Genomic DNA, 15,005 nt, shown 5'->3' with positions numbered 1-15,005 from the left:
TGGACAGGATATTACCCATTAAATTCAGTTTGTGTTCCGGCACATTAGTCAAAGTACTAAATTAATTTATAAAATTTGCATTTACTGGAATCCGTGCAATAACTCAAGAATGCCTCTTCCGATCGACTTCAAATTTTCAGCCTTGATGTTTTCCAGAATGCCAGGTTCAGGTTGTTACTGAAACTTCACAACTTCAGAATTTCCCAGTTGTATTAAATAATAATATTGATTGTCATTTAAACATAAAGGATGCATCGTCCGGTCGACTTCAAACTGTTAACATTGATACATTCCATCAGATGGAAGATACCGTGTAAGTTTACACTGTTTAGGTGCAAATTTGAATTTTTACTAACATTGTTAAAAACTTGGAATCACTGGATTCAGATTAATTACTGGAGAACGTCTTTTCTGGTAGGGTTCAAACTTGCAGTGTCGGTGGGCTTTTTCAAAAGAAAGTTTGGCTTTACTTTGAGCTGCGTTAATTTTAGTTTGCCGATTTTGTTATATAAACTGTATCGAGTTAGCATCACTAGCTGAGTACAGATTAAAGCATGTAGGTACGTACTCTCTCTCTCTCTCTCTGTCTCTGTCTCTCTCTCTCTCTCTCTCTCTCTCTCTCTCTCTCTCTCTCTCTCTCTCTCTCTCTCTCTCTCTCTCTCTCTCTCTAAAGTCCTCTATTAGCAAGACATCAGCGAGTTATCCATACTAAGTTTGGAAGGTGAATATCCAGTGACAGCCACGACACGAGAGGAAATGAAACACACGCGGTGTTGCAAGTAGTGGTGGTGGTGGTGGTGGTGGTGGTGGTGGTGGTGGTGGTGGTGGTGGTGGTAGTGGTGGTGGTAGTAGTGGTGGTCGTGGTGGTGGTCGTGGTGGTAGTGGTGGTGATGGACGTGGTGGTCGTGGTCGTGGTGGTCGTCGTCGTGGCGGCGGTGGCGGTGGTGGTGGTGGCGATGGCGGTGGTGGTGGTTGCGGTGGCGGTGATGGTGACAGTGGAAGGGGAGGGGTGATGACATAGGCATGTAACAGTAATGGTGTGACCATAGTGTGGTGATGAGGTAGTGATAGTGTGGTGTTAGACATAGCTCTGATGTAGACAATTTAGACCAAGTTCTTCCCTCCGTCTCTCCCTCTCTCCCCCCGTGCAGTAATCAAAGACTTGCATGCAAATCAATTAATGGCTTGTACTCGATATTTTACCTGTATTTACCTGTCGATTACCCTCTCTACGATGGAATTTTCGTTTTTAAGGGTCTTCAACTGAGCACCTTCCCAGTTGATTGCGTGGCTAGAACTGTTAATGTGTTGGAAGAGTGCCGGACTCTCCTGGCAGAACCTGAACATTTGTGTTCTGTTATTTGTATTAGAAGAGTTTTGCGCTGTTCAAAGTTGAAAATAAAAGGTTCGAACATTTTTTTTTCGGTTTGTTGATACCTAAAATTGCGTGCATCAACTGCACTAAAATCACATACTGTAAAATACAAAAAAAAACGTATAACACAGTTTATCTAAGAACAAATTTAACATATATATCTGTATATCATTAATACGTTGTTGCTAAGGCTGATTTCCACTGAAAAAATACCAACCATTATTATACGGAGGGAGAAAAAGCACACAGCTGCTAAGAACTTTACTGGGACGTTTCGCCTGTGGAATAAGTTTCTCCAGTCACAAGTAATGTCTCAGTAAGTTCCTCTCACTATGTGTATTTTTCTTTTTCTTCCACTTGTACGCTCGATTTGTTTGTCGAAACAGCTCTTGTGGACACAGCTGTTGGGACACAGATACGGATGTGGGGACATAGACACAGTTGTGTGGACAGACACGGGTGTATAAGCAAATTTGTCCCTCTAGAAATAATTCGTAATTGATCCACACTTCGGAAAGGATATTTCAGGTCCATACTGAACCATTATCAGTCACAAGTGACCTGTTGCTTGTGTATTGTTCCAGATACGGCATTATGGTTTTTTGTTTCTCGAAATTAAGCTTTATCGAATAAATGAACACTTGTTTTGCACACTTGGGCCTCTGTCCACACAGCTGTCGGCGCTACGCCTGCCTGAGTTACACCTATAGCAGTTACACCTGCGAATAGAGGTGTTTCCGTCTGCTCTAACAACTGCTCTGTGTTCCCTCCCTGACTTACAGTAACCTGTGGCGTGTCTCTGTCAGGTGAAACTCTTCTGGGACCATCATTAAGCCCTTAACTGTTCCCCTGGCAATACTTGACGACTCATGTAGCAGCTAGCCAACTTACTCTCCTTGACTTCTCCCTGACTTCTCCTTGACTTCTTGACTTCTCCCTGACTTGCATTAACTTGGATCGTGTTTCGTTAAGTGACTTAATTTCACCTCTGATTGTTTTCGCTTTTCCTTGTCAGCGTCTTGATGCTGGTGAGGGGCTCTTGATCCACGCATCATCATGAGCGTAATACTAACACGTAGTCTTCCTGTGTGCACACAGGGTGGCGAGAACGGGTTCCTTTCTCCCGGCAGCCTCCGACACTCCCTCGCTGACGACGCGTGTTCGGAGATCCTACGACTAGACCAGAGGGACGCCGACGACCACAAACATACGACTCTCTCCAGGCTTGTCTCCACACTCCAGGTGGGTCTAGGTCAGCATGTTCATGTCGGGTGAGTCCAGAACAGGTAGGTAGGTAAGTCCGGATCAGGTCGGTCCAGATCAGTTCGGTGCAGATCATATTATGCAGTCTTTTACTTTCATCTTTCTAATGTCACTGTTGTGGTAGGTTTGATGTCGTCTTCACTCTGCCAGCAATATCGTTTCCAAATTGCATTTTCTCCCTCCATCCTTCTTCTTAGATGTTTATTTCTGGCTCGTGTAACTCTCACTTTTCTCTTTCCATCCATGTTCTAAAGTGTTAATTTCTGGCTCTTCTGACTGTTTCTTTCTTTTATGGCTCTGACTGAGTTATATTACCACATGCTACAATTCGGTCGCAGCTGAAAGTTTCTAAATCATGATTTTGTACCACAATATCTGTCAGCACCTGTTGTTTTAACATTTCGAACTACTGGTTAAGCTGTAAATGAGTGTCTGATACAGCAATATTGTGCCGTGTATGCCTGCATCCTCCCCTATATTCAGTAGATATAAATCAGGCTGTCTCTACCCAGCAGACTGTCCATACCAAACAGGCTGTACCTACCCAGCAGGCTGTACATACTCTTCCCTCTTCACCCTGCTTCCCTTATGCCCTTCCCCTCCTCATCTGGGACACATATCTCTGGTCGATAATCATTCTCTCCATCGATTACCCCCACTCATGCAACTGCCCCTTTCACCGCTCTTGTAATTCCCCCTTCCCCTCCCATTATATATTATTGCTCAGAGGAAGACTGTAGCTTGTTTAGCTTCATTTAAGGTGGTTATGGCACAGGTCTGCTAATTTTACACTAGTTTCTCATTCACTATACTTGAATAATAATAATAATAATAATAATAATAATAATAATAATAATAATAATAATAATAAGAAGAAGAAGAAGAAGAAGAAGAAGAAGAAGAAGAAAGAAGAAAAAGAGGAGGAAGAAGAATAATTAGGTAAACCAATAGTCAAACAGAGTAGCCTGTTTCCATTGAGGGTTCTTTCCTGGTCCTTCCCCAGGATGCAACCCACAGCAGTCAACTAACTTCAGGTATCTATATACGGTTAGACACCAGGTTCAACAGATGTTTGGAGGCCTTTCCCAGGAGAGGACCGTGTCTACCAGGAGAGGACCGTGTTTACCAGGAGAAGACCGTGTCTACCAGGAGAGGACCGTGTCTCAGGAGAGGATCGTGTCTACCAGGAGAGGACCGTGTCTACCAGAAAAGAACCGTGTCTATCAGGAGAGGACCGTGTCTACCAGGAGAGCACCGTGTCTACCAGGAGAGAACCGTGTCTGCCAGGAGATGACCGTGTCTACCAGGAGATGACCGTGTCTACCAGGAGAGGATTATGTCTACCAGGAAGGCTTTAACCTTGAACACCATGATGAACCGGTCTGAGACGCTTTTCTTTTTCTAATGACTTTGAGTTTGTCTCTCTACGATCTACGTTGCTGACCATTACTCCCGAACAGTCATTCGTTTTAATATATTTTCGTTACTGTAAAGGAGGTTAAGATAAATTATTTTATGCTGATTAATCTAAATTTACTAACATTGACCCGACAATGATCAAATGACAGGCCAGGACACCAGTACTCACAGTAGGTGGCCAGGCCACCAGTACTCACAGTAGGGGACCAGGCCACCAGTACTTACAGTAGGTGGCCAGGTCACCAGTAGTCACAGTAGGTGGCCAGACCACCAGTAGTCACAGTAGGTGGCCAAGACCCATGTACTCACAGTAGGTAGCCAGGCCACCAGTACTCACAGTAGGTGGCCAGGCCACCAGTAGTCACAGTAGATGGCCAGGCCATCAGTAGTCACAGTAGGTGGCCAAGACCCAAGTACTCACAGTAGGTGGCCAGGCCACAAGTACTCACAGTACGTGGCCAGGCTACCTTTAGTCACAGTAAGTGGCCAGTTTCTTTAGTCACAGTAGGTGGCCAAGACCCAAGTACTCACAGTAGGTGGCCAGGACACAAATATTCATAGTAGGCGGCCAGGACACAAATATTCATAATAGGTGGCCAGGACACAAATATTCACAGTAGGTGACCAGGACACAAGTACTCGCAGTAAACTTCTCATAATATTACTGAGGGAGGGGGATACTTTGATGGTTAATGAGGTTTACAACCTATCTACTACTGGGTCATCACCAATCAAGAACACTTTAATCTCTTTACAGGATTATCCTGGAGTCCTAACCCTTCGGTGTAATAAACCAGGCAAAAATCTTTCTCTTACCCGGTCTGTGCAATATTTGAGTTACTGCTGTGAATATTGTGTTGGAGACGCTGGTGTTCTGTGAGGCGAGGCTGGCAATATAGTGCAGCTGTGACTCTCAACATCTTCATATCTCTCATTTTAACTAAGTTTTTAGTCAGGCTTTGCATATATAGTATATAAAACGTTTACAGTAGTCTCCAAAACACACAGTTCCTTCACACACCAAGAGCCGAAGTGTCTGATTTTGCTGGATTTTCCTAGAGTCAGTCTCCTAAGGGTAAGATTAAATACTTAAGTGCTTTGTCTTTGCCCATAATATCCGTGTAAGCAAGTTTATTCAGGTACAGTTACTCATAAATGCAGCCAAATAAATTATCATACATAGCAGCACATGTATAGATTACCTAGGATAGCCCCAAAAAAGTCAAAGTGACTTATTTCCATTTGGGTCCTTGTGTGCTCTCAAGACCATAGTGAAAAATAATATGTTATGTACCCAGTACTTACATAAAAATTTACTGAGTGATGTTTCACCCCACTACGAAGATTAACATGATTTTATTTAATTTAAATAACCCGACAAAGCCAAGCTCATCAGAATGTTCATCTCCAATATAGCAGAGTTTTTAAAGTTTGGGTAGATTCATGCCATGGAGAACACCAGCCATACAACCCTAGCTCTAAGTCACTGCTTCTCCTGCAACCGCTAGCCCGGCACCGAAGCAGCTTTAAAATGTAGTTAGAAAAGACATGTTTCCTCAATAAATGTCTCAGTACTCTATACTTGTAGGTGTTAATGACCAGTTTTGACGACGGACCGAAGCAGCCACATCTCTATTACTCCCTTCGAGGCCCATATGAACTGGCCGCAGGCAAACTGACGTATGAACTACAGTCCGGGTGGTCAGGTACTGGCTTTAGATGCCTGTCCAGTGCCTTCTTGAAGACAGTCAGGAGTTTATTGGTAATCCCCCTTATGTATGCTGGGAGGCAGTTAAACAGTCTTGGGTCCATGATACTTATTGTATTGTCTCTCAGTATACTCGTGGCGCCCCTGCTTCTCAGTGGGGAAATGTTGCATCTCCTGCCGAATCTTTTCCTTTCATAGTGAGTGATTTTCGTGTGAAAGTTTGGTACTAATCCCTCTAGGATTTTCCAAGTGTATATTATCATGTATCTCTCTCGCCTGCATTCCAGGGAATGCAAATCAAAGGACTTCAACCGTTCCCAGTAATTTAGGTGCTTTATCGTACTTATGTGTGCCGTGAAAATTCATTGTACACTCTCCAGGTCAGCAATTTCGCCTGCCTTGAAGGGGGCAGTTAGTGTACAGCAGTATTCTAGACTAGAGAGAACAAGCGATTTGATGAGAATCATCATGGGCTTGGCGTCCCTAGTTTTGAAGATTCTCATTATCCATCCTATCTTTTTTCTAGCAGATGCGGTAGATACATTGCTGTGGTCTTTGAAGGTGAGATCCTCTGACGTTATCACTCCCAGGTCCTTCACATTACTTTCTCGCTCTATTATATGGTTAGAATTTGTTGTATACCCTGATGCAGTTTTAATTTCCTCACGTTTTCCATATCTGAGTAGTTGAAATTTCTCTTCAATGAACTTTATAGTTTTGAGTGGCCCATTTGGAGATTTGTACCCTTCTCGTACAACACTGATCCTTTTTCAGAATCCAGTGACTGGTTATTTGATGAGAATGCGTGTCAGGACATTGCTCCTGACGAATAAATTACCGTCTTTGTATTAGTATTAATGAAGCCACTCGAGGTGAAACATATTTTTATTAAATGCCTTCAGCTGTGTTTCGCCATTCATATTCTGTTAGTATCACCATACATAGGCTCCAACCTCATAGGATGATTTTCCTATCATACTCCAACACTCGTGGTGAGTTTTAGGAAAAGGGGAGATGAAATCAGCGGATTTACTATCACAGGTACTGTCGTGTTTGATGAATCTGTAGCAGGTGTAAGTCAGCACAAAACCAGCATGTCGGGCACTATGTGGTAACCCTGGGTGGAAACGTGCCCATCCACACCCTATATTCTTTTACTTGCAGAAGGAGGAGTAAAATTGCAAGATATTGCAGGAAGGGTCCTTGTTATCCATTCCCAAGAGAGCCTCCAGTGTGGTGCGGCAGGAAGCCCGGACCAAGATAATCATGAAGGCAGCCATCCAGTCGAGTCTCCATACAATATTCTCTTCACGAGATGAAAAAAAAAAAGTCATTCATTGACAATATGATGGTGAAGGTCTTTTAATTACCAGATTACTTCCCATTCTTTAAGCGGCATATGACCCCATCGAGCTTACTCTTCCACCCCTCCGCCCCCCATAATATTTATGGCGGCAGACACAATTGTTGTGGTGAGTTCTTGGCCCGGTCAGGTAACTTGAGCGTGCTACACCATAGAAAAAACGTTGTAAAGACAAACTGATAAAAAGATACTATATCAGAATGAAAACATTTATAGCAACAAGCAAGTTGTGTCTCGCCCAACACCACAGCTGCCTCCTTACATTCTATTCTTCCTTGTCGGAGTTCATAGGTTCAAACTTATAGCATTACACATTTGTGTCAAAGAATATGTGTGATATATGTGAGAGATACAGCAGGATTTATAAAAAAAAATGGAGATCTTCGAGCCCTGATCTTGTCAACAAAATCTTATAGGAATTTGGGTCGAATATACCAGCAGTTTCCTTACTTAGAATATCTTAGCAAGGAGGTTAGACAGATATATTGGGTATGACAAGGACCTGCCTGACGTGAGCCAATAGATTTACTGAAGTACTGTTATAAAGCCCTTAACCCCCCCCCCACCACAGAAACCTTAAACCCCCATCTGAACACCTGCCACGCCCTTCCTATTTTAACTAGCATTTCCCTCCTCTAACACACTTTTTCTTGCAAACTCGTACTCATTCCGCGACAGTTAAATTTTCCCAATTCCAAAATTCCCCTCCAGCTTATAGGAAGTAACCCCCTCCACTCACTCTTTCCCATCACAAGAGTGGTGTTCGTGGCTCAGTTCGCAGAGTCCTCAGGGACCGGAGATAGCTTCCCGGCACCGGTGAAGTGTTAATAATAATAATAATAATAATAATAATAATAATAATAATAATAATAATAATAATAATAATACCTTGTACTTGCGGTCCCTGTTCACCTAGCAGTCACTAGGCACCCGGGTGTTAGTCGACTGTTGTGGGTCGCATCCTAAGAACCTCAATGGAAATAAGAGTTCCCAATAACGAACTGACTTTATTGGGTTAACCTGGGTGGCTAATCCTTTGGGTTGAAAATCCCAACAAAATCTTATCTTACTTCCCTCTCCGGGATGCCACATAGGACCCGGTTTCGATTCCCTGACACGGAAAAAACATAGGACCCGGTTTCGATTCCCTGACACGGAAAAACATACGGGCAAGTTTCCTCGCACCCCTGCTGCTCCTGCCCTCCTAGCCTGTCGCCCCTGCCCTCCTAGCCTGTCGCCCCTGCCCATCTAGCTGTAAAAATGGGTATCTGTGTATTAGCCGACTGTTGTGAGTCGTACCCAAGGGAAAAAATGTTAGAAAGCTCCAGTCCCGGAATGTTTTCTTTGTAAGAAAATACTCCAGTTCTGTATATTAGAAACTCTAGTAGTTACTGGAAGATAGCAAGTGCTTAGTAAAAGATGTATGTGTGCCTAATAATGTTGATTAAAATGCTCCGTCTCTCTTCGCTCACACTACAGCAATTAGTTACTGTAGCGTGGGCGAAGTTGCTGCCAGTAGGCTGCTGACTGACTAGCAACTTACAGTATAACCAACAGCCTATTATCTAGTAGAATAATATCTAACCAGCAGCCTACTATCTGATTAGTAGCCCTACTATCCAACTAGCAGGCTATCTAACGACAAACGTGGAAAAGAACACTTGTGTATAGTTTAGGACATTTATTAAACGCAACGTTTCGACACGAGTGGCTTCATCAGTCCAAATGATGAACCTACCCTAATAAATGTCCTGAACAGTACACGAGTGATCTTTGCCACGCTACAGCAGCCAAGTACCGCACAAAAGTTAACCTGTGTCTCTATCTCACTGCCCACACATCAGCTACTACGGGCGTGGGTGACGAGCAGAAGGCGACGGGAGGAGGAGCGACCTGACAGCTTCCTGGAGAAGATGGCAATGGCGGGGCAGGTGCGGGAGGCAGATGACACCAACCACACCTTCTGCTGCGGCGCTCTCAAGGGCTACTTCGCAATTGATACAACCAAACCTGCGCACTACAAGGTGAGGGGGACGGAGGTGATGACGAGGGTGGTAGAGACGGTGTAAGAAGATGGGATGGGAGATGATGGAGGGAGAAAATGAAAGAATGAGTAAGGGTCGAGAGAGAGAGGGAAGGAAGGGGCAAAGAAAGAAGGGAAGCAGGATATATATATATATATATATATATATATATATATATTTATGTATATATGTATATATATATATATATATATGTATATATATATATATGTATATATATATATATATATGTATATATGTGTGTGTGTGTGTGTGTGTACTCGCCTAATTGTACTCACCTAATTGTGGTTGCAGGGGTCGAGACTCAGCTCCTGGCCCCGCCTCTTCACTGATCGCTACTGGGTCCTCTCTCTCTCTTCTTCCTGAGCTTTGTCATACCTCTTCTTAAAACTATGTATGGTTCCTGCCTCCACTACTTCACTTGCTAGGCTATTCCACTTGCTGACAACTCTATGACTGAAGAAATACTTCCTAACGTCCCTGTGACTCGTCTGAGTCTTCAGCTTCCAGTTGTGACCCCTTGTCCCTGTGTCCCCTCTCTGGAACATCCTATCTCTGTCCACCTTGTCTATTCCCCGCAGTATCTTGTATGTCGTTATCATGTCTCCCCTGACCCTTCTGTCCTCCAGTGTCGTCAGTCCGATTTCCCTTAACCTTTCCTCGTACGACATTCCCTTGAGCTCTGGGACTAGCCTTGTTGCAAATCTTTGTACTTTCTCTAACTTCCTGGCGTGCTTGACCAGGTGTGGGTTCCAGACTGGTGCTGCATACTCCAGTATGGGCCTAACATACACAGTGTACAGTGTCTTGAACGATTCCTTATTAAGGTATCGGAACGCTATTCTCAGGTTTGCCAGGCGCCCGTATGCTGCAGCGGTTATTTGGTTGATGTGTGCCTCCGGTGATGTGCTCGGTGTTATGGTCACCCCAAGGTCTTTCTCCCTGAGTGAGGTCTGTAGTCTTTGTCCACCTAGCCTATACTCTGTCTGCGGTCTTCTTTGCCCCTCCCCAATCTTCATGACTTTGCATTTGTCTGGATTGAATTCGAGAAGCCAGTTACTGGACCACATGTCCAGCCTGTCCAGGTCTCTTTGCAGTCCTGCCTCATCCTCGTCCGATTTAATTCTTCTCATCAACTTCACGTCATCTGCGAACAGGGACACTTCAGAGTCTATTCCTTCCATCATGTCGTTCACATATATCAAAAATAGCACTGGTCCTAGAACTGACCCCTGTGGGACCCCGCTCGTAACAGGCGCCCACTGTGATACCTCTTCACGTACCATGACTCGTTGCTGCCTCCCTGTCAGGTATTCCCTTATCCATTGCAGTGCCCTCCCTTTTACATGCGCCTGATCCTCCAGCTTCTGCACTGATCTCTTGTGGGGAACTGTGTCAAAGGCCTTCCTGCAGTCTAGGAAAACGCAATCTACCCACCCCTCTCTCTCGTGTCTTAATTCTGTTACCTTGTCATAAAACTCCAGGAGGTTTGTGATACAAGATTTGCCTTCCATGAACCTATGCTGGTTTTCATTTATAATCTTGTTCCTTTCCAGGTGTTCGACACTCTCCTCCTGATAATCTTCTCCATGACTTTGCACACAATACATGTCAGAGACACAGGTCTGTAGTTTAGTGCCTCGTTTCTGTTTCCTTTCTTAAATATGGGGACTACATTAGCTGTCTTCCATTTATCAGGTAGTTGCCCAGTTTCAAGGGATGTGTTGAAGATTGTTGTTAGAGGCACGCACAGCATCTCTGCTCCTTCTCTAAGGACCCATGGGGAGATGTTGTCCGGTCCCATCGCCTTTGAGGTGTCAAGGTCACTTAAGAGCTTCTTCACCTCCTCCTCAGTTGTTCGTATGTCATCCAACACTTGTTGGTATATTCCCTCTTGATGTTCCCTTCTGTGCTGTCTTCCCACAGCCCTTCCTGTGTCTACTGTAAAAACTTCCTTAAATCTCCTGTTCAGCTCCTCACATACCTCCTGATCATTTCTTGTGAGTTCTCCACCTTCTGTCCTTAATCTGATCACCTGGTCTTTGACTGTTGTCTTCCTCCTGATGTGGCTATACAACAGTTTCGGGTCAGTCTTGATTCTCGATGCTATGTCATTTTCATACTGTCGCTGGGCCTCCCTCCTTACCTGTGCGTACTCATCCCTGGCTCTGCGACTGATCTCCCTATTTTCGTGTGTTCTCTGCCTTCTGTACTTTTTCCATTCTCTATTGCACTTTGTTTTTGCCTCCTTACACCGTCGGGTAAACCAGGGGCTCGTTCTGGTCTTCCCGTTGTTACTGTTGCCCTTGGGAATAAACCTTTCCACTGCCTCCTTGCATTTTGTTGTTACATATTCCATCATTTCATTTACTGGCTTTCCTGCCAGTTCTCTGTCCCACTGGACCTCCCGCAAGAAGTTCTTAAACCCTATGTAGTCCCCTCTTTTATAGTCAGGCTTTTCCCATTCAACTCCTGTTATTCTCTCCACTTGCAGCTCTACTATGTATTCAAAGCACAGAACCACGTGGTCGCTAGCTCCTAGGGGACTCTCATACTTGATGTCCTCAATGTCTGAGCTGCCCAGGGTGAACACAAGGTCCAATCTTGCTGGTTCATCCTCCCCTCTCACTCTGGTAGTGTCCTTAACATGTTGGTGCATGAGGTTTTCCAGCACCACGTCCAACATCCTGGCTGTGTGTGTGTGTGTGTGTATGTATATATACACTAGTATATAATACAAAGAGAGAGAGAAAACGGAAAAAAAAATTAATAGATCTCCTCGCTAATTCGTACACACTATATATACCCTTATAGAGATATTTCTTTCAGCGTGTAGAGTTTACTTTAATCCCTAGTTTAGGAATGGAAGTAGTTTAGTGATTCAAGTACTCTTGTCTGGTGGGCTGGATAGGTTACCTTGTACCCTTGATGATCCTCGTGTAGTTGATTGGCTTAAAATCCCATTAACCAACCTTCGCATATCATTATAAATGTCGGCTCAAAAAATTCTTTCAGTGGTTTACTGGTCTCTTACACTTTAGCTTACATGTTGTCTAGTTGTTGCTTGTAGTGACCAATTCAGTCCAAACGTTTCTGAATCCGTTCTTATTAATCCCGAATCCGTTCTCAGTTATTTTCTTCTTGGCAGTTTCTATTATTGGCATCTAAAACATTATAAACAACTTCTAAATCCTTTTCCCGTATCCTTGTTTATTTTGGAAATTAATAATCCTCATGTAAACAAAATTTCATAATTAAAAATCCTCTGACATTATCACAATTCTTTTCAGTTAATATTTATAGAAACTATAAAAAATCCTCAGGAATCATCTTTCCGTTCACGTTCTTCCTTGCAATTAATTCTCATACATGCTAAATCCTAAAACTCTAATTAATCTCACCGGACACAGTGAATGCTCGTGACATTGAATCCCCTTCCAGAGGTAGTCTGTTGGGTTTGAAGCCTATCGACTGCACTGAGGGCATTATGGATGCAATTCGCTTACATCAACAGTGTTGCAACACTTAAAATAGAGCTGAAAGTCAATTTTCCGTGTTTATATACTGAGAGATATCTCTCGTTGGAGAATACGCTGATAAACACCTGTCCATTTATATACATTCACAGGTACGCACCACTTGGTGTGTATAAATTGAGAGATACACAACCCTAGGTGTATATGAAGAATGCATATCTCGATGTATGCGAAATGCAAACCTCTCTGTGAGAGATACACACCTGTCGATGTGTATACCATGAGAGATACAGACCAGTCGGTGTATATACCGAGGGATACATATCTTAGTATACATACACTGAAATATAGACGTCTTGGTTTCTAAAAATGCATATCACTCGTATTGAGAGGTACATAAAAGACCAGACGAAATGGCTTTTTGGGGATTTTCCTGTGTTACTAACCCTCAGGGTTAGTAATATGCATAAAATCTACCTCTCGGTATATATACCTGGAGTGGTACACACCCCTCGGTATATATGCTCTGTCCGATATGGTAAGTATAACAAAAACTTTCTCCTAGAATGTACAAAAAAGAAAGATGTAATCCCAGAGATGAATCCATATCTTGTAATTTTAGAAAATATAACCTGACTTTAACCGTCTATGATTCCATTAGACACTTTTGTGCAACTCTTGGATGTCTTTAATGTGGAGACTTTTCCCCAACCAGTGGTTCTAACTGCCCCAATACAGAGAAAAATACAAGATACTGGAAGACGTCTCTCCTGTGAAGATACCTAAGTATTGCACATGTCTCCTGTTCATCTGGTTGCCAGTTTTGTATACCATTTGTGTAATAATATCTATAAATTCCCCTCTCAACAACTATTTCCTCCTCTTCCTCTGCCATTAAGTATGATGTTATTTTGCAGTGGTTATTGGTAGTAACGGCAGCGTTGCTATACAACTGGGTTATGATCATTGGTAGAGCGGTGTTCTGGGAGTTGCATAACCTGAGTCCAGGCTTGTGGCTAGCCTGTGACTACCTCTGTGACGCTGTCTACCTGGTCGATATGGTCATCAGGGCTCACGAAGGTACGTTGTCTCTCTCAGTACTCTTGCCCCTTCAGGGTCGATTATGGGCGTCAGGGCTCACGAATGTGAAACAAGGCACGTGCAGTATTAGGATATTTTAATGAGGAAAACTTTCGCTACCAATAGCTTCTTCATTCCAAACATTCTCTGAAAGTGGATTGTTTACCCAATTTGCCTACTGTAAATTCTTGATTATATCTACAACCCTTTATCTGTTTACACCCAAAATAATGGGTTATTACCCAATACATTGATTTCTTTAACTGTCTATACCACTACAAAACTCCAATGATTTGTTTCAGTAACACTGTTCGGCAGCTACTTCCACTCAAAGCTGCAAAGCAAGTGCTTCCATGTATATCCTTTATAAATCTATGTTATTAGATTCTTCTTTTCTTACAAACACACACAAAAAAAATATTTTAAAAGGGCACTGGCTAGATCTACCACAAGCTATGGTGAGGTGAGGCAGTACTCCTTAAAATCTTGTGTCTAGAGTCTCAGCAGTGACTAGCGCTAACATCTCAAGTGAAATATAATAAAATTAAAATATATAAAAAAAAACGGTTGGCCAACGGGATGCATTAAAATATGAATTAGTAAGTGCTACAGTCATTGATTTTGTTTTTAAATATATGATAAAGAGAGTTTTGAAGCTGGGACACCACGAGCATAGCTCTGCTGTTGTAGCTACAGTAGGTAAATATAAATAGGTAGTTACACGGGCCATCACGATACCCACTCTTCTGTCATAACTACCAAAGGGAAATCACTTCTCGTGCAGGTTACCTGGAGCAGGGCCTGATGGTCAAGGACCCGACCAAGCTGCGCAAGAATTACGTCAGTTCCTGGGCCTTCAAGGTGGACCTGGTGTCCATCTTTCCCACAGACCTTGTATATCTGGCCACGGGCACACGGTGTCACGTACACGTACCCTGCCCAGTCCTCGTCAGGATCAACAGACTACTGAGGTGGGTGAGAGATTATTTTCTATTACATAATTTTTACATTGTATATAATTTTTATTAAATATGAAAAATCGCATAGTCGTGCAATGCATTTCGGGCGTACAGCTGTGAGGAACATTAGTACAAATTTGTGACAATATATAACTGGAGCAAGGAATGGTAAGTTACATCTGCTGCTGACACTCCAGGCTCGTCCTTTAAGCTGCTAAATTATTGTACACTTCAGACTCGCCCTGTAAGCAGCTAGTTTGTGCACCGCAGGCTCATCCTGTGAGCAATAACTCAAAAGAACAGGATTACGAAGGTCACAA

At 43.2% G+C, this 15,005-nt stretch overlaps 1 protein-coding gene across 1 annotated transcript in view; it reads left to right on the top strand.

Annotated features, from left to right (window-relative positions):
- The first annotated feature begins 2,490 nt into the window (after positions 1–2,490).
- Positions 2,491–15,005, top strand: part of CngA (Cyclic nucleotide-gated ion channel subunit A) — a 98,545-nt gene continuing 86,030 nt past the window's right edge. The window contains exons 1-4 of the mRNA XM_070087095.1: positions 2,491–2,617; positions 8,973–9,152; positions 13,564–13,726; positions 14,511–14,697. Coding sequence (XP_069943196.1) covers positions 9,042–9,152; positions 13,564–13,726; positions 14,511–14,697 — 461 coding nt within the window. The 5' untranslated portion in view covers positions 2,491–2,617; positions 8,973–9,041. The remainder of the gene's footprint in view (positions 2,618–8,972; positions 9,153–13,563; positions 13,727–14,510; positions 14,698–15,005) is intronic.

This window comes from Cherax quadricarinatus, chromosome 20 (assembly GCF_038502225.1).
Source record: "Cherax quadricarinatus isolate ZL_2023a chromosome 20, ASM3850222v1, whole genome shotgun sequence".
Taxonomy (NCBI): Eukaryota; Metazoa; Arthropoda; class Malacostraca; order Decapoda; family Parastacidae; genus Cherax; species Cherax quadricarinatus.
The sequence above is the reverse complement of the archived record's forward strand: the minus strand, read 5'-3'. Positions and strand labels throughout refer to the sequence as shown.